At 42.2% G+C, this 20,895-nt stretch overlaps 1 protein-coding gene across 1 annotated transcript; it reads right to left on the bottom strand.

Annotated features, from left to right (window-relative positions):
- Positions 1–2,912: 2,912 nt before the first annotated feature.
- Positions 2,913–20,391, bottom strand: LOC306927695 (uncharacterized protein). The gene is made up of 10 exons (XM_079507523.1): positions 20,271–20,391; positions 16,424–16,827; positions 15,503–15,599; positions 15,211–15,335; positions 14,656–14,822; positions 11,332–11,443; positions 7,489–7,597; positions 7,208–7,335; positions 6,076–6,375; positions 2,913–5,164 (listed from the first exon to the last, which is right to left on the bottom strand). Exons 2-10 carry the CDS (start codon positions 16,614–16,616, stop codon positions 4,257–4,259), a joined length of 2,139 nt encoding a protein of 712 aa, XP_079363649.1. The 5' UTR covers positions 16,617–16,827; positions 20,271–20,391; the 3' UTR covers positions 2,913–4,256.
- Positions 20,392–20,895: the final 504 nt, after the last annotated feature.

Consider the following 20,895-nt stretch of genomic DNA (forward strand, 5'->3'; position numbering starts at 1 on the left):
ATAAAATGATCACTAAGCCCACATACAATAACCCCTTTCTTGGAGATTCTGGATTTGTCCGAGGACAGAATGAGATCAATGACAGTTTGAGTAGAATCACACACTCTAGTGGGTTGGGTAATTAGCTGACTGACACTATGTAGATCACAGAACTTACTGAATGACTTAAACACAGGTGCTTCCTTTCGTTGCATGTCTGTATTGTAGTCGCCAATCAGGATTTTCTCTACACATTCCTCCTCAGCTAAGCACCCCTCAAGTATATCATAGAACCCATGTTGGTCAGGCGGTCTGTAGACGGTGCCCACTAATACTGATTTAGCTTTTTTGAAAATTAATTCAACCCACACAGTTTCAATTTCATCATGCTGTAAGTCAGTACGAGTAACATATTCAGTGTCTTTGTGAATATACATACACACGCCACCACCATGCCTGTTTCTGTCGTTTCTGATCAAAGAATAGTTCTCTATTTCAACTTCTGGGTCTTTGGTTGACTCATCAAGTTTGGTTTCAGAGAAGCTAATGATGTTCGCCTTACCGCATTGAAACATATGCCTGATTTCAGCCATTTTGGGTCCAAGGCTGTTGACATTCAGGTGAAAGATATGAAGTCCGTTGGCTCTGACTATGGTGCTTATCTCCTCCATGGCGAAATAGGGGAGCGGAGGGCCATTGTTGTCTGTAGAAGCCGCGGGTTGCCGTGGGGGGAGGGTGGGGGGTGCGTGGGGGTCGTCGTGGGGTGGCGGGAGTGGGGGTCCCGAGGGCTCTGGTGGGGCCGATTGAGCCATGGTGTCGACCGGAGAAACAGCAGAAATAGCAGGTAAAGTATCACGGTGTCCGTCTCCAGCCTCGTTGTCCCCCTTGGTTGGATGTGGAGACTCTTCACGCCTGTAGATGGTGGTGTTGTCCGTGTCTTTTGCCTCGACTGCCGCCGATGTAAGATCTGCGTTGGGTCCCCAAGACGGCTCCGTGCCCGTACCTTGAGTTGGCTGTGTGGCCGTGACCGTCTCATGCGTTGTCCTTGCGATGGATCCCCAAGGCGGCTCCGTGCCCGTATCTTGAGTTGGCTGTGTGGCCGTGACCGTCTCATGCGTTGTCCTTGCGATGGATCCCCAAGGCGGCTCCGTGCCCGTATCTTGAGTTGGCTGTGTGGCCGCGACCGTCTCCTTTGTTGTCCTTGCGTCCGTGATCATCAGGCAAGTTTGTTTCTTCGCCTGAAGTCTAGTGATTACAGGACCAGGATTGGGTTGGATGTCTCCTGCCATTAACAAGAATATACAACAGAACAGGCGTCTGTCGATCTTGCCAAGTAGGGGTTTGTTTCTTTTGTCCGGATTGCAGGTTAACAGTGCGTGGATTCCAGCCGCGCCGTGTCCGAGATGTTTACCGGTCGATCCATTGTTGTTGTTGCCGAGGAGATAGAACGTGCTGTGTTCTTCGTTGTTTACGCTGGTGTTGTTCTCGTAATCAATTCTCCTCATATCCACGTGATGGTAGAACCAGGGTGAATTGGAGTAGAAATCCATAATCCACAGGAGTATGAAAAGAAAATGAGCGAGAAAATGCGCTTTTTTGTCAACATTCTGTGACTTGGCGCAGGAGCGAGACGAAACACGTCTGTCCATCTCAACGACCGGATACCACGTTCTCGGCTGCGCGTAGCTTAAAGCTTGAGTTTTTAGACAGCTGGTGGATGGAAATTAAGCTCCACCTCCGCCGAAGACTTGCGCGACGGCCAGATTCCCGGAAACGCTCTCCTCCGCTCAAGTCTTCGGCGGAGGTGGAGCTTCTTTTCCATCCACCAGCTGTCTAAAAACTCAGAATTTAAGCTGCGCGCAGCTTGAGAAGTGCGCAGCTTAAGAAAGTTTTGCGCTCAGGTGTGGAGACGGTGATTCTGGTTGACATGTTCCTGCCTACCAGTATAGAGCGTCGCAGTCCCGCCTCCTACCCGGGACCAAGGAAGCTTCCTTGCCCGGGACCAGGAAATGAAATCCAATGCATTATTCTCATAGACATTTCGTAAAGTATTTATTTAAAGACGGTTACGCCGCGGACAAAGCCAACTCGAGTCGTGACAACTCATGACAACACAAACAATATTTTGGACCAAACAAATAATTAGAAAGAAGAAAAACAACAACAAAAGTGTTGTAACCTGCCGTTTTTTTCTTCTTTCTAATTATATTAATCAGACCCAGCCAGGTCTAGACAGGCGTGCATGGTGGTAACCGGAAGAGTGGGCAGTGCACCAAGGAAGAGAGAGTGGCACCTCGTTAATTTGGCTATTTGTTGACCCCCAAAATGTATAACATAATATAGGCTACTACATTTGGGAAATGGTTTTAAGTAAGACATGGATTCATAGTTAGAATATTTCCAAATTCTTAATTATGTTTTTGGAATTAAATAGTCAAATTCCTCAAATACTAAATCTAAAAGTTATTCACTTCCCAATATGGCTTTAGACCTACCTGATGTGGATTCGATTTGGACTAACGTGTCCTACATCAAAATATTCTCTCCCTGGTGTGTGATTATTGCAAGCTTCTCCTCGTTACATAACAATTGGGCCAGCAAATCAAACAGCTGTTCAAGAACAGCTTTCACAGTTTCGCAGTTGGAGGAAACACATCGACTCACTGGCCTTGGAACGTCTCGGGATCCCCCAGGAGAAGTCACTAATGTTGCTCTGGAGAGGGATGTCTGGAACACTCTGGGGGAGCTGTTGCCCCTGCGACCCGACTACGGATAAGCGGTTGAAGATGGATGGATGGATGGATGTTCAAGAACACGTTTTAACATATAACCAGACCAGAAAAATCAAATCGAGTTTTCAAAATGTATTTCAAATGTGTTTTATAGAATGCACACCACAGAACTCCCCGAAATATGCAAAAACTAAGAAAAAGTGAAATTGTGTAACTCATGGGACCTTTAATGAGGGATGATTGAGATTAGAAGTGTGAATAACATAAATGACAGTTGTGATTAACTTGTAACAAGAACACTCCATGATTACGAATGATCTTCTTACAAAGAACAATAATGGTGTCTACTGTCTAACATTACCAAGCAAATAAGATTTATTACTTGTCCACCAATATCAGAAACATGATATTGATTATTGATTCAGTTCTCATAAACGTCAGACATGACGATTACTTGAGGAGTGCTCCTGCACGTCTTCATCTTCTAGCCTCTATTACCACATCCTTGTTCAAAAGCACTTCCAATACCATTGTGTAACAGTAACTGAGGATTTGCCTTCAGTTTATTGTTTTTTTCCTTTTCCATTTCTATAAATAAAAAACATGTTTTAGCCCTTGTGCGAGGACAGTGATATATGGTAGTTACTGTAAATGGTAACCGTGTCTGTGTCTTTCCATCGATAATACATTTGGTTCCTTTGACCAACTAGTCCATTTCAACATTGTATACACATAAACAACTTGTATCTGTAGCTACAGAGCTTTGAAAGTAAGACCTTTAGTTAATTTCTTTCATTGTCTGTCGACAATCAATATGGACCATAATGGCCTTAAAGGGGCATTCCACTCATTTTCAACATTTTACTATGTCATTAATGTACCTTAGAGCTGGTGTGTGGAAATAATACAAAAGTTCCCCCATTCTGTGTTTCCTAGAACTAGGTCTGAAAAAAATCATTAACATGGTGAAACGCATCTTGATGACATCATCAAGATGTGTTTCACCATGTTAATGATTTTTTTCATAATTACAGTTCTAGGAAACACAGAATGGGGGGACTTTTTTATTATTTCCACACAACAGCTCTAAGGTACATTAATGACATAGTAAAATGTTGAAAATGGGTGGTTTTCCCCTTTAATAACAAGGCCTTAATAACAACCTGGGCAGAATAGAACCATATATTTTCAGGTGGAGAATGGGATCAAACATTGTGAGAGGAAGAGTTCAGTCATCATCTATGTTCATGACATGGACTGATCCAATTCAGACTATTATACGTAACCGAACCTACTGAACCAAATGCAAAATTATCAAAAATTGTGTGTGTGTGTGTGTGTGTGTGTGTGTGTGTGTGTGTGTGTGTGTGTGTGTGTGCGTGCGTGCGTGCGTGCGTGCGTGCGTGCGTGCGTGCGTGCAAAAAGGTTTTCAAACATAATAAAATAATCAATTTTGGGTGGGGGGTTAACAGATTCTAAAATGTTCATAGATCATAAAGCAGACAAAGCAGAGGCTTTACATGGGTAGGCAGCAGTAATGAGATTTTATCTCATATTCTTCTCCACCGTATGGACACACTGGTGTATCTTAAGGTCATTTGACTGATCAAAACTCTTGTCATCTGTGTTTACAATTGAAATGTTTTTTTCTCCCGTGTGGACATGCTGGTGTTTCTTAAGATAACCTGTCCGACTGAAAGTCTTGTCACAGTGTTTACAATGGATAGGTTTCCCTCCAGAGTGGATACGCTGGTGTGACTTCAGGTTACACGACTGACTGAAGCTTTTGTCACATTGTGTGCAACGGAAGGGTTTTTCTCCTGTGTGGACACGAAGGTGTTTCGTGAGGCTGCTTAGAAGATTGAAACTCTTGTCACAGTGTTCACACTGGAGATATTTTTCTCCGGTGTGGACAAGCTGGTGTCTTTTCAGGTCAAATGACCGACCAAAACTCTTGTCACAATCTTTACAATGGAAAGGTTTTTCACCTGTGTGGACACGTTGGTGTCTTTGCAGGCCGCCTGACTGACTGAACCTTTTGCCACAGTCTTTACAGTGGTAAGGTTTTTCTCCAGTGTGGACAAGCTTGTGTGTCTTCAGGTCAAATGACCGAGTGAAACTCTTGTCACACTCTTTACAGATGTGCATTTTCTTTCCTGTGTAATTCATGGAGTCTGTGTAAGTCTTTACGTCTTCTAGCTGACTTGAAATCTTGGTAAACTGTTGATAACTGTAAGATCTCAGTTCATCTGTGTCTCCATGCTTCTCGCTGGTGACTGCGTTTGTGACTTGCTGAAAGGGTGTTAAGGTGACCGGTCCATTCCTCCACATCTGGCAGTAGAGGTCGCTGTGGCTTTTCTTGATGTGTTTATGGAGGAGGACCTGAGATGTGAAGGCCTTTGGACAATCGGAACAAGAGAGGACCTGACTTGGGGAAGACTGGGAACTCATTCCTGAGAGAGAGACACACAGAGAGAGAGAGAGAGAGAGAGAGAGAGAGAGATTAAAAATTAAAAATTGATTAAAAACCCTTTAGAAAATGACCCTGTAGGCATTATTGAGGAAAAGTACTTAATGTGTTGTTTCTATGTGATATCTATGTTCTGAATCCATTTCTGCCGTATGCCGAGTGATACGGGTCACCGTTTCGTCAGAAATTGAGTAATTAGCATAATTAATCACGATGGATTCAGCACATAAATATCATATAGAAACAACACATTATGTACAATTATTTATCAGAATTATAGTCATTTCCAGTTTTTTGTGGTTAATTATACTAATTTCTCCATTTCTGACAAAATGGTGACTCGTATCACTCGGCATACGGCATAAATGGATACAGCACATCAAAATCATATAGAAACAACACATTAAGTACTTTCCCTCAAGAATGCCTACAGGCTTCAGCCTTTTGGCATTTCGGGAACGGTCTAAATCAGAGCAGAGCAGGAAATCCATTTGGAGAAAAGCATTTAACCCTGGCTTCTCTATAATCTATTCGTTAAAGCTGGGATCACACTGCAGAAAAATCGGGGTGATTTTGAGTCAGGGCTGTTCACCGTTCGTGGCGGATCGAGAGCGCTTATCAATTTTGTTCGATATTTGATGTAGGGGTTCACCGGAGCTAAAGATCAAAAGGCCCAGCTGTGTCTTGGACCCCAAAAAGGGAGGCATACTTTGGTTAGACATAGCATTGGTTAGACATAGCATTGGTTAGACATAGCATTGGTCCGACTGGATTAAGGTTGATGAGGGGTGACTAAGGGATTTAGTCCTGGGACAGCGCGTTGCTCAAGGACAATATTTGTCCTTCCACATTTAGTATCTGGTGTTGATTACATTATGTTTAAAGCTGACTGACCTCCACTGGACTCCTCCCACTCATCACTGTCTTCAGTAACTTCAGTGTCCGATTCAAGTTCAACTTCAATTTCAACTGCAGAACTGTGTGAAGAGATGTCATCATCTTCTTCATCATCATCATCTTTACATTCCATTGCTGGGAATGTCATCATTGATCCACCAGGCTCCTCTGGTCTTATAAGTAGTTCCTCCTGTTCTTCTTTAATGTATGGAGGCTCTGGTTCCTCCTGGAGAGAACTGGGGCTCCAGTCTCTCCAAGGAGAAACCTCCTCTTTACACACAACCATGTGCTGGGTGTCTAGGAGAAGATAAATAACATGACAGTGACCTTGGATTCCTTAAATGTAAATGCATTAGTTCTGTCTTCCATGTTCCATGTACAAAAATAAGTATCATTGTCCAAACAGTTACTAGAGATTATTGAGGTGTTTCTGAAAACTGAACTTCTGAGAAATTAGGCTTCAAAGGTTTAGCAATTAACCTCAGCTCAAAATGCATATTTGGGAAAGCAATTCATATACTTTGTTACTCGACGCAACATATTGCTAATTCTGCTACATGAAATATTGGTAGTTTCTGAAGCCTGATTTATACTTAGTTGCTTGTCAGTTTCGTGCCCCGAAAACAGCTCTCCAAAGCCGTGACACATCAAGATATCAGATTTTTAGAACTTTCATGAACATTTTAGATGACAATTAATTGTCATACAAATAGTTTTGATTAATGAATTAATGGCATGAGATTTGATTATCACTTTTCAGGGGACATAGGATTTGGGGAGTGTATGTGACTAAAACGGTTGCAATTTAGATCCCTGACTTTACATGGAAGCTCTGATTCAGGAATTTATTTTGCTTAAGGCCAGACTTGCTAGAACAGGGTTTGTTGGTACCGTTTGTACAGTATGATTACAAGTACATATGTCAAAGTTCATGCCATTAATTCATTAATTATTTTAATCTAAAATGCCAATGCAATCTGTAGTAGTCAGGACAAGTCCGTTTGATGTGTCTTTGGCTTTAGAAACTCCCAATCTGATTTAGCAGTAGCACATCATTGTTATGATATACATTAGACTATGAACTGGTTGTAGTGAAACTTGTTGAAGCAGCGATATTGAGTGCTTATACCGTTCATCTCCCATGTGCAGGCATCTGGACGTTTGTGTCCATCTATGTCCATGTCTAGATGAATGGGCAGCAGCACTTCTGTTTGGGAGGGATTCTCATGGTTCACTGCAGGGACATCATCATCAAAGCTAAGGAAGAAATGGAACCCTCACACTTAAAATACATTTTAATATACACACTTTAGAGTTTAGACACTTAAACCTTATCTTTGGAAAGCTGAGAACCCATCCCATCACTCAGTCCTAATAGCCTTTGGAGACTACTGAGGAGGTAGAACTTACCTGAGGTGAGCTGGAGGTTCTGTGCTGATGGAAACGGCTTTGTATTTCTCATCATTGCCCTCAAAGATCTCTTCACATTCTGATGCCTTCAGCAGAATAACTTCTGTAGCTGTAGGCATTAGGAAAGGAAAAACAAATATTGTAGGTTCATGTTTAATGTCAATTTGTGTTTCCATTCTAATGCCTGCCACAAACACTTCAACAGTGACTCAGTGACCATGTATAGCTGACCATGCTCAGTGATGTTTTCAATGTAATGGGTCCCGGGACCCAGTGGTCTTTTAGATGGGTCCCAGGGACATTTTATGAGTCCTACTTCAACAACCATAGAGCACAGTATTGAGTACAGTATTGCATCCCAGGACCCCCGGAGGTTGACTATGACTGTGTCCTTTCTTCAATTTAGTGAGTCTAAAGATTCAGGGGCTATTACCTAGCATTTGAAACGGGTCTCTAATGCTCTGCTAGAGACTGAGATTTGCCTTTGTCAGTGTCTTGCTCAAGGACACTTCGACACTAACTCTGGGGAGCCCGGGTTCGAACTGGCAACCTTGCGGTTAACATATCCAGTCACTCTATCCCTGAGCTACCGCCGCCGTGGGAGGATTAGGGCGGAAGGATTAGGAAAAAGGGTCTATGTCTCCCAGTGGGGGCTCCTCACTGGCAGGTGAGTCAGTAAGATACATCAGTGTGTGGACACAGAAATGTGAGTGTGGGGAGGAATCAATTGGCATAAAACGGGTAAAGATTATAAAAAGTAGATAGTGCACCTCAGGGCACAGGTCTCCACCAGGGTAGGTCAGGTTGTGGCCTCCTGGTGGCGCTATAATAGGCCAATGTGAAAAGGGTGCCATTTCTTCTTACGCCTTGGATGGCAATTGGATGATTTGAGGCATTTTGTTCCAAAAATGTGTTTTGCAAAAATCCACCTGTTGGTGGCGCTATAACAGGCCAATGTGAAAAGGGTGGGATATATTCCTCAACCTAGTAGGGAAGTCTGTGAAATACTTTTGCATGCTGCGTTCATGATTTGAGGCTTTTTGTTCAAAACGGGCCAATCTTGCAAAATTTGAAAGCCAATGTTAGCCAATAAGGGCCTTTCTCGGCCCCACCCTTCTCCCATTGTTTATATTGGGTTTAGTTTCCAAGATGGCCACAGCACCAGGAGGGGGTGGGGCGGAGGTGAGCGGGTGGGGTCGACATATGCCCTTACTGGGCTGCATTCACAAATTCAAGACACCTGTCTTGCGTTTGTCTTGTGTCTGTGTTTAATGGCCGCTCCAATGCATTTCCAATGGAAGCCCATATGGTTTGACATTTTGTTTGATGGGGGGAGGGGGAGGCAGAACACATCCATCAAAGCTGTGTTCAGACACAAGTCAGGTGTAATTCACAAGGCAAGTGTCTTGAATGCAGCCCAGTAAGGGCATATGTCGACTCCGCCCACTCACCTCCGCCCCACCCCCTCCTGGTGCTTCGACCATCTTGGAAACTAAACACAATATAAACAGAAGGGTGGGGCCGAGAAAGGCCCTTATTAGGATGGAATATAAAATATCAGACAGTTCCGGCTTGAACACATGACTATAGAGATAGTGTAATATCAAAACATGTGTTTTTCAAAAGTCGGCCTCCTGGTGGCGCTATAACAGGCCGTTCTGGAAAATTTGGGGCAGAGGTTCATCGTTGGCATCCAGGGAGTGTGTGTGCAAAATGTGGCATCGATCGGGTTAACGGTGCCGGAGATTAGCTGTACACAGATGGACGGACGGACGGACGGACACACACGGACGGACGGACACACAGACGTGCAAAACATACTCTCCCCCCATGCCTTCGGCCTGGTGGAGACAAATATATATGTGAAATCCAATTTTATATTGTTTTGTTGTCATATATTAGTCCTTACCCATACACTGACACCATGGCGCGTAAAACGGTAACTCCGCCCACCCCCGGGGGAAGTTGTGATTTGCTCTCGTTCACTGCAATGCAATGTGCGGCATTTTCAAAACAATATTGAGCAGAGTAGCGATTATCAATCGTATTTGCAATGCCATACGTTGAAAGATCTGTTGCCCGTGGACAAGGCACGCTACCTCCGCAAGTTAGATAGCATCGGCATAGATGTTTGTCCGTATGTGATTAAGGATTGGACCCATAGAGTATATAAAAGGATAGAGACTGAACTGGCGCGAAGCTCCGCCCCCCCCCAGCTATTCATGTCAGTGGAAGTTGCTCAGTGGCGTTTTGAAGCACCCGGAAGACTGCCGGAAGTACCTCCTCCGGACCTCAAATTTGAGGTCCGGGGTGACGTAGGGAGTGATGGTCCTACATGTTAAAGCCCAGCTGCACAGGGTTTCCCGGTCATGAATCCACGGGTCCGCCTGTAGTCCCTCCTCCTACCACTAGGGCCCAGAGCTTCAACGTTGAATAGCCTCACTGGCCCCTTGATTGGACCAAGTTGCATTGGCAGCCATTTTTTACCCCAGGCTAAAACCGGATGTGACGTTTTTGGCGTTCCTGTCTAGCGTGGTGTCAGTCTATTAGAATATATGAACACCAAATTATGTACAGTGTGGGTAATGCTATTCAATAGATCATATTATTGATTTATTTTGAGGTGTAATCACTTTGATCTCAGAGGCACTTTCCTGTTGGGCAAGTAGAACAGGAAAGGTAGCCTGACACGAGTGACACGAAATTTTCATTTCGTTTCACTTTATTATTCAGACTGAAAGCCCTCCCCACGGCAGCAGTTTATGGGATGGGTGTTGTCAAAGCGGCAGTGATTGGTTCATACCAACCAATCAGAATAGTAGGAAAGCAGATGACGTTGTCAATCATGTGGCTATGGCTAACCCGTTTGCTAACCAAACAAACACAGCCAACGAGCGCTACTAGTATGTAAACAAAAGCGGTAAAATATGTCGGATGATATATAAAACCTCTCGTGTCTGTAAAGAAACTATTTATCATACGTCGATTTAATAGCCAGATTGATACGGTCGTGAGTTACCGCAGTGGGGGCAGCCATGTTTGTTGTCGGACGCTGTTGAGTGACGGGGCTGATGGCCAATCAGCTTACTACTTGGCTACGTTCGGATTTCCGAACGTAGCTGACAACGTCGTCGGGAGAGACTCCAGACCAGAATCGCCAGAACATATTTTCTTAATGGGCGTGGCTAGCGATTCAGGGCTGGAGCCAGGCTACAGGAAAGGTGCATTTCTGGGGAAATTGCAAAGTGTGGTTGCCTTTAATGCCTTGACACCTTCGGAAATAGATGCCCCTCCCACTGATTTTGCAGAGATCATGTGTACCGATTTTGTAGGTGGAAGAGCAAAAAATGTGTTTAGAAGAAAAATCTAAATGATGGAAAAGCTTTGTAGACGCAAATGGGTGTAGCCTATATGGGGAGATGCGTCATGACTCAAGGAATCCAGAGGGGTTTTTTTTTACGACTTATGGTTCAAGAGTTCTAGGGCAAAGGGTAAATTGGGCAGCCGACTGATGTAAATATTTTTTCAATTAATTTTCGTAATTATTATGAACCTCCTCTCCAAGTTGTGTAACTGTAAATATAGCGCTTATGGTCTGAATGGGAGTCTTCGATCTTCCCATTAGGAGAAAGGAGAAAATGAATTCACTAATAAATGTAATTAACAGCGTTAAATTTGTTAAATTGAAAAAATGTGCCTCGTTAAGACCTCATTATGTAATGGTCAGTGCCCGTGTGGAAATTCAGAGCGACTGGTGCAGCGAGTGAGGAACAGCGACAGTGTTTCAGACATTCCTTTAATTATATGTTAGATTGAAACAACGGCCAAAGCTCATAAACTCACTTTGTGATGAAGCAACAATCTTCTTCCTCTCCTGGACCGAGGCCTTCCTCCTCCATAAGAGCGGGTAGTGTTGGTACAGAGACCCTCTGAACATACGCAGGTAGTTTCCCACCTGGAGGAGACAGTCAGACTTATTGTCACTGCTAGGAGGAAAACTTGCAGAGCATATTCTGTACACGTTACTTTCCACAGAATTGGTGGAAAAGGTAACCTGTTTTCCAATGGATCCAATCATGCACTTATTATTTAGTCACAAGCTCTTATTAAGAGTTTCCATAATTGACTCAATATGTATAAACCCACACAGTAGTAAAAATCTACAAGCTCACAACGCATCACAGTGCGTTTAAAAATTAAGTATTAAGGTTAAAAATGTTGGATAGTAGAGTTCAAATGCAATGGTGACAATGTTTTACTAATGGGTGAATTCCAGGTTGCAGCCATGCAGCTGCACTGATGTTCAAAGTGGAGGTGTGTTGTCAGAATGGGAAAGACAGAATCTTCTTGTACCACTGGCCCTTGCATGTGGAACAACTCAAAGAGAATGGTGAAGCCAGCCAGATTGAGTGAAATTAGTCTTAAGAAGCCTAAGAGGACCGATACCCATCTGCCACCCGGTAATGGTCTGCATATTTCCCCCAGTGTTGACAGATGAAGATATATTAGAAATTAGAACAGTGGCACCTAAAGCAGTTTTTCTCACAGCTATGGACAACAGTGACACTGACTCAGCATCAGAAACAGAGGACTCTGACAGTGACACTCAGGCAGAGTAGGTCTGTATGATGCAGATCTGAGGGGCCTTAACCTAAATTATACCACAGGTCGTTTCGAGGAAGCAATCTGATTGGTTGAAACAGCCTTCTAGCCGTGGGTTAAACCAGCACCATTCACCACCTAATCAAAACAAATAATTCAGCTGCTCTGTTCTCCCAGAGCGCTAGCAAACTCGGTGGCTAGGCTAGCTAGTTTCTTGGGACATTTGTGGTCGTAATGACTACGTCATTAAAAAAATATATTCTTTCAGCGATTTTCTTAGTTTTAAGGGTAACTGTTGTATAATTGCAATATTACACTCGAGGGTGTGGGTTAACGTGATTATTGCCACTTCAGTGATGCTTGCGGAACTCGACTTCGTCTCGTTCCTCACCGCATCCCTGTCGTGGCAATAATCACGTTAACCCACACCCTCTCGTGTAATATTGCTTAATTAAATACAGGAGAGGAGTGAATTAACATTTAACAAACTAAAAAAAAGAGGTTAACGCATGAGCAGTGTGTAAACCTTGAGGTCACAACTAAAGAACCGGCCCAATAGAAGCCCTGGCACACACACAGAATTGGAAGAACTAGCACCACCTTTCATCACACATGCACAGTGAAAACTGATTCATCTAAAATTAAACTGGTCAAAGATATAATGCATTACGATGATGTTGATTTGAACTGCAATGCCGTCCTTTGGGGAAGAGAAAAGGAGGACATAGCCAGAAGACAATACATAGAATTGATGCAAAAACACTAATAAAAACAGGGATGCTCCGATCAGGTTTTTTGGGGCCGATCACGATCACGATTGTTTTTCTCACGATCGGCCGATACCGATATGGCTGATACCGATCTTGTGCGTAAGAGGCAAATTTGAATATTTCCAAAATGATTATGTCAAAACCGACATCAAAACTGTTCTTGTGTGTGGAGGAAGGAAAGAATGTTTAGGCCTGTCACAACAATGCAAAATTATATTACACTATATATCTCTGATTGACATTTATACCACTTAAATAGTGTAAAGGATTGGTTTCTTTAGATAGGGTAAATTGCCGATCACCGATCGGAGTGAATATCGGCCGATCTCTGATCGGTGGCCGATTATCGGAGCATCTCTAAATAAAAAACATAAAAACTTTGAAGTGAAACCATGTGGTCTATAGAGCGTCGCAGTCCCGCCCCCAACGAGCGGCCCAGAAGAACATTTCCAATTCATTTTTCCATAGATGTTTCAGAAAGTATTTATTTAAAGACCTGTAAGGCTCTGACAAAGCCAACTCGGATGGTGACAACTCATGACAATAAACAAATAATTTAGAAAAGAAAAAGGGGGGAGGGTAGAACACTTTTGTTGTTTTTCTTCTAATTATTTAAAATAAATAGTAATAATGATAATACAATGAATTATAAACAGCATTAAAACATTAAAACAACGTCAAATGTAACATGTGCAAAACATCCAGCCGCGATCGTTCATTAGAAAACTTCACTTGTAACCACAAGTGCTATTGCTACTGCTATTCACAAAGACATGTAGCTAAACTATATGCTGCTGTATGGATACATGGCCCGGTCACACTCACATCAAACATTACCACTCAACGCAACGGAGGCTGTACAAGATCTCCACAAAAGTTTACTTGTTTCCTCATGCAGATCGTCTACTTTCGCCGTTTGATAACTTCGATTTGTCCTAATGTTGGTCCTAATAACACTTCTCACTGTTGGACCAGGGCAGGCTCAAGCTTGCCTGCTGGAGCGCTGAGCAGCACGCATGCAACTAGCCTATTTTGGGCGGGAACCCCTTTTGGTGTTAGCATTATGTTATGCTTTAGCTATTTAAAAATAGCAGATCTACAAGCTCATAGCACGCCACTCGGTGGCGTGCTATGAGCTTGTAGGTCTGCTATTTTTGAAAAATCGAAGAACGACTGACATAGAAACATAGCTTTTTCAGAAAACTGTCAGGATGTAGAAGACATTTTTAGAATCTGATCTCAGGTCAAAATGGGCTAGAGGAGTGGACGCGTACACACGGGCATTCGCTCCGTTATTAACCGGCGGATCCGCAGAGAAAATTATTATTATGAGTAAGAGTATTGGCTTGGCACATTTTGTTGCCCCTTCAGATCACTTGACTAGCATAGCAAGCCTGCTGCGTTGTGACTGCTTCGGTCATGTCATTCACACCACGGCCAACGCTACACTGTACACATTTTTTTGTGGATCTACACTGATCTCATAAATGGTCCCTATGAAATCCTCAAGATGGAAATCCGTCCCCAGGACGGAGAACTTTAAGCAGAGAGGTTTTAAAACCTGACTCATAACAGGGAGCCATCTTCTTAATATTTTCGATATCTCACATTCAGTAACATTGAATCGAAATGCGAGATCCTTGTTCCTGAGACCCAATCTGAGCTTCATTAATATAACCAATAGATGATCCTCCAGGCTCATAGAGGCACGGACAACCTCAACGCTAGGTTTAACTTTTAGGATCAACCACTCAAAAATAACACTGGTTAGACCTGTGAAGAACACAACACTTGCCACTTTGCTTTTGATTGAGCTGTAGGAAAACTTTCTCAGTTTTTCTTTTAGTTGCTCATTTTCAGCTTTCAGTTTGTTGATGTCTGAGCGTAGGTTGACACACTCTGTAGAAATCTGGCTGAACTGGAGCTGGAGATCATCATAGACAGCCTTTGGGACAGTGGCTTCTGAAAGAGAACAGAGGATTACTGTACGTGGTTAACCCCTGCTATACCAATTTTATACTTCAGCTCTTAAAAAATGGCCGAGCTACTAGCTGACTGTCTGTGCATAGCATATTTTTTAAAAATATACATTTTGAGGTGGGGGACTGATAAAAATTGAGCAGACCACGTACACTACAAAGCTAAATATCAAGTTTAACAAGTAAACTACGTAACATTAATTCAACAGTAATAAGAAAAAGATCACGTGAAAACAGGCAAACAAATGTCACAAGTAACCATGATAATAGAGCTACTATAGTTCAGTATCAGGACAGTTGCATCATGTCAGAATCATTCATTCAATCGGAAACATTGAAGACCCCTGGACAAAGGTGTTTGAGGTTCTTACCAGTGCAAGGCTCCACTGTGGAATCCAATGCCACCTCATCGGTTATGAACTGCTGTGGGTCACCACCGTCCATCAGTGGTCTGTGATTAACAGGTTCATCATCCCTTTTTCTTTTCCCCTCAAATCTGTTGAGAAGAGTTAGTACTTATTCGTCCTATTTTATACATACAACACAATGAAAATCTGCAAACTCAGGTCAAGAAGACTGGGCTACTAATCTCGTTGAATTACCCACAGCTGTGACAACAACAAAAAAAACATCCGCAACTATTGGTCAAGTTAGAATGTTTACCTCTCAAGTTTGGCTTTAGATTTGTTGGGGTCTTTCCTTGCATGACGGAAGATCGAAGGCACAAAGTCGGGACTCCCATAGGTCATAGATGCTGCTCCTATAAAATAAGTTTGCTTTACTGACTGTCACTGAAACTTTTATAATATACGTGAGGTACTGTAGCTCTGGTCCATAACCCCTTTCGGGACCCTCGGTTACCTTTTCTGTGTTTGGGATGTCGGTACTGACGTCCCAAATACAGAAAAGGTAACCAAGGGTCCCGAAAGGGGCTACTCTGGTCCATAGCATGGAGAAGTCCTTAAGGCTATGGACAAGAGCTAAGGCTACTCGAGTCCCGACTCCAATGCAGAATGCAGATACATAACATACATCGACACAAACCCAGTATAGTTAAATATAAATTTAAAGATGTGCCATGATTTTTTTTTCCAGTTTTGTATGCGTTTATAAGGTGACAGTCAGTAATACAGTACTTCATTAGACCCCTTGGTGTGGTTATGTGCAATGATGTTTTCCCTTTGTATTTAGGGTTTCTTCCTGGAGGCTGAAACCTTAGCAGTCAAACGCGCCAGGCGCCAATGAAAAAACAGTGATATAGTGACATCACACTAGGACCCCCTCCCCTAAACCCTCCCCCTTTATCATACAACAACAGCTGTGGGTGCGGCTTCAGTTCAGGTGGATCACCACCCACAAGGCAAACCAGGCATACTTAATGAACTGGTGGGGGTGTCCCACCAGTCTGTCCACATAAAAACGACATTATAATTATAACAAATACTGTACACTTTCTTGAAAAGATCTTCCTCCTTATAATACTACCTAATGATGTTTTGTTTTAGGATGAAAACAAAATCATGGCACTCCGTCTTTAAATAAAACCTGAATTCTGTTATGCATGATGTCGCTTAGTAAATTTACCTGATATGAAATGCGCACTGCAAAGTCGTGCATTTTTAATGAGGTCCTCTGTCCATTCTGTTCTTTGGATAGCTTGCAGCCAAAGGCGCCTGCGGTTAGCACTGAATGGAGTCCTCTTTGATGGTATCCGGTAAAAATGAAGATCTTGATTATTGCTTGGTCGGTTCCGACAACCCACTGCAGAACACGACATTATTCACAACGTGTATCTTCTTCCCAAACTGAGTCAGAAGAAAGTCTTCTTCTTCTTCTCCTTCTTCTTTTTGATTTCCAGGAGTGTAGAGACGCCGTGAGGAGTATTACTGCCCTCCACTGGTATGGTGGTTTAATCACCTAGATCTTCCTATAGTCCAGTATTATGTAGGAACTGCAGTACTGCCTTTGAAATCAGTTGGTGGTTCTCACTGTGGCCAAACAAAGAAAAAACTGAAAAAGCCTCCACTCCTATAACTATGTCATCCTTATAAATGGTAAATGGTGCATTTATATAGCGCCTTTATCCAAGGCGCTTTACATAGATTGTGCATTACATTCACCCATTCACACACACATTCATACACCGATTGCGGCGGAAGCCATGCAAGGTACCAACCAGCACATCGGGAGCAATTTGGGGTTCAGTGTCTTGCCCAAGGACACTTCGACATGTAGCCAGGAGGAGCCGGGATTCGAACCGCCAACCCATGGATCATTGGACGACCTGCTCTACCTCTTGAGCCACAGTCGCCCCTTATAAATAACCTCTCTTTCTGCGTTATAAATACTGCATTCTAGCCGCAATTTGCAACACTAGATTTTTTTATACTGGGATGAATCTAGAGTTGCAATACCCTCCATTGACATCCCATTGATCCACATTGCAAAGTGTTTGGATGCACTCGTCGAAGTCACTGAACGGCCTTGCATACCACCTGTTTCGTATTTGCACATTATGCAGGAGGCAGCAGCACGACGAATGCTTCCAAACTTGACAGAAAGTAGCTCATAACATGTCTACATGTCTATTTTTATTGAAAGAGGATAATTCAAGCTTGGCCTACAGCTGCAATGTTGGTGAGTTTAACGTTGTTTAATACAAGCAGATTGGAAATCCAATGGAATGTCAATGGAGGGTATTGCAACTCTAGATTCAACCCAAAATATAAAGATCTAGTGTTGCAAATTGCGGCTAAATACATGTTGAACAAAACAGTCGAACTACAGGAAACTCTATTGTAAGTGAATTACTTCCACTTGGCTTGTTGCATCCTGGATGCGCTCGCAGCCCCAATGTTTGCATACAAATAATTGCTCTATCGAAGTTTAAAGGCTTGCTGATAAAAAGTAAGAGTTCTGATGAAAATTAAATATTTGTTGTGAGCCTTTAGATCGGCTATTTTCGTAATTGTTACACAACAATATAAAATAGGGCTCAAGTTAAAGTAGCTATAAGCAACAATATCTCAAATTTGTAATGACATTTTTTAGTATTCAGAGTTTCAGACAGCCAGCAATGGATGAAATGCTCCCAAAACAAATGTAGTCTCTGTGATAGCCCTAGAATGCACCCGCTTTGGATGTTACATACATGGCAAGTAGGCCTATAGAGGGTATGCGTATGCATAAAGTGAATGGCAAATCAAGTGGCAAATAGAGTGGCAAAGCGACAGGCAAAGTGAGTTTAACATTGTTTAATGTCGTTTAATACAATCAGATAGGACTTTTCTGTTTGGATGTATGGGCTGTCACGGCCAGAAAGTAGTTTTTTGCCACTCAATAGGCATTCCTGCATAACTTCCGGGTTTCATGATGATGTCACACGCATACCCTCTATTCCACAATACAGAGCCATAGATCGATTGCCTCCGCTCCAGTTAGCAATGAGACTTTCCCCGGGCCCCTCGCCCAGAGAAAATGTCGTCCGTGTGCAGCCCGTGAAAAAGTGGAGATATTTGAATAAACAAGCGTTTTCTGCCAGAACTTTTACATGGATGTGAAACTAGAGGACAATATCTCACTCCACGTCTTTGGAATTATTTATTGGGCGAGTACAAACGGAGCGCGGAGCACATTTATGCCCATGTCTCCTTGCTCACTGGGAGCGGAGGCATCCAATCTATGGCTGTGTATACAGGCATATATGACTACAGGTCCATCTCATTGAATTAGAATATTGTGTAAAAGTTCATTTTCTTCCATAATATAATTCCATAATAAAGTATTTAAAACCTTTTTATGTTTTAATCTGATTAGTATGATTATGTACAGCTCATGAAAATCAACAAATTAGAATATTTTACGAGACCAGAAATGTCGACCATCTGAAAAGTATATTAATGTATACAGTCAATACTTGGTTTGGGCTACTTTTGAACAAATGATTTCATCAATGGGGCATGGCATGGAGGTGATCAGCCTGTGGCACTGCTGAGGTGTTATGGAAGCCCAGGTTTGGGCCATAAATGCATAAAATATATTGTGGAGTCTCATGTCTCACACCTTCCTCTTGACAATACAACCTAGATTCTCTGTGGGGTTAAGGTCAGGCCAGTTGGCTGGTCAGATGCTGATGCTGATCTTCCTTTTCAGGCAGACCTGGCACCTGCCCACAGTGCCAAAACTACTAGTAACTGGTGTACTGACCATGGTATTACTGTTTTTAACTGACCAGCGAACTGGCCTTACCTGAAACCCACAGAGAATCTAGGTTGTATTGTCAAGAGGAAGGTGTGAGACATGAGACTCAACAATACAGATTTACGGCTGTTATCAAAGCAAACCTGGGCTTCCATAACACCTCAACAGTGACAAAGGCTGATCACCTCCATGCCACGCCACGTTGATGAAATAATTTGTTCAAAAGTAGCCCAGACAAAGTATTGACTGCATACATTAATATACTTTTCAGATGGTCGACATTTCTCATTTAAAAAAATATATTTTTTAGTGGTCTCGTAAAATATTCTAATTTGTTGAGATAGGATTTTTTGATTTTCATGAGCTGTACGCCATAATCATCAAGATTAAAACCTAAAGGGTTTCATATACTTCACTTTATGTACAATGAATTGAGAATATATGAAAGTTTCACTTTTTAAAATTATATTACGGAAGAATATGAACTTTTACACAATATTCTAATTCATTGAGATGGACCTGCATGTAGCCTATGATCACAGCCATTCTAGGGTTATCTCTGTGACACATCTGGGGCCACAATCTGCATTCAAAGATTTTCCTAGAGGCTTTGTCATTGGTCGATTGGCCTGTTTACTCCCTGATTGGTAGTCATTTCTGCAGGGTTTTTTTTCGACCAATGACAAAGATTAGGCTATAGGAAAATCTTTGAATGCAGATTGTGGCCCCTAGATGTGTCAGAGACTACATTTGTTTTGGGAGCGTTTTACCCATTGCTGTCTGAATACCAAAAAAAGAAAAGGTCATTCAAATATTGAGATATTATTGCTTATAGATACTTTAATCAGATTTAGTCGAGTAGTATGTAAACAATCACTAAGATCATATAGTTGCAGCCCATTTTATAATAATCATATTCACTGTTTACTAGTAGTAGTGAATTAACTTTAGATCATTCACCATCTTCACAGTAACGTGAAATACAGATGTAAATAGTTATACTTCATACATACCGGTAGTTATTACAGTATTGTTATTGTTGCTACACTAACAATAACAATAATGTAATAACTAGGCTATACGGTGCATATTAGTACTATTTGTGCATGGAATGATGGTGCCATTGCTAACATTAGCCGTTTAGCATCAACTAGGAGTAAAATGCTACATCGAAGCTTTACACTGACTGGGGAAACAAACATTAATAACGAGTTAATTATTTGCTACATACCTCTGATCCCACCATGAAAAAGTCTCCATCTTGTTCCAACTGAAATTGAATAGGTTTCTCCTCTAATGCGTTGTTTAATGAGGACAACATTGTGGTGTTGTTGTTATCATGTGGTTGCTTGCTGACAGCTGTGTGCGACAGCCAAGGTTCATACAAATAAGGTATGGTACATCTACGTCATTTTGGTTCGCAGGGAGAAACGTTCCGGTTCCAGGAACAAGGCGGCAGACAGGAAGTGTATTCTTCTTCTATTCTATAACTTATGGTGGGTTGCAAACGTGCAATCTCTCTCTCTCTCTCTCCCCCAAAATTACTGGATATGTAGCAATTGTAGAAATAATAGGCCTGATTAAGCATGTTCTTATGATCGTATCAATACTTAGACAATTTTCAAACATTTTCTTTTTTTTTACATTTTGGACAAAATAGCCAATTTCACATTGAGGTGCTGGGATGTCCAGGGTCATCTGGGCACCTCAATAGAAATGACTGTGTCCATGTTGTCCAAATGTTAAAAATATATTGTCTTGTAATGTAAAGTAAACGATACAGATGTGAACATGCACAGTAGGCCTACTTCATTATCAGACTTAATGTAATCCTTCAACTTCTTGTTTATGCCCCA

The sequence above is a fragment of the Electrona antarctica genome (assembly GCF_951216825.1).
Source record: "Electrona antarctica genome assembly, chromosome: 8".
Taxonomy (NCBI): domain Eukaryota; kingdom Metazoa; phylum Chordata; class Actinopteri; order Myctophiformes; family Myctophidae; genus Electrona; species Electrona antarctica.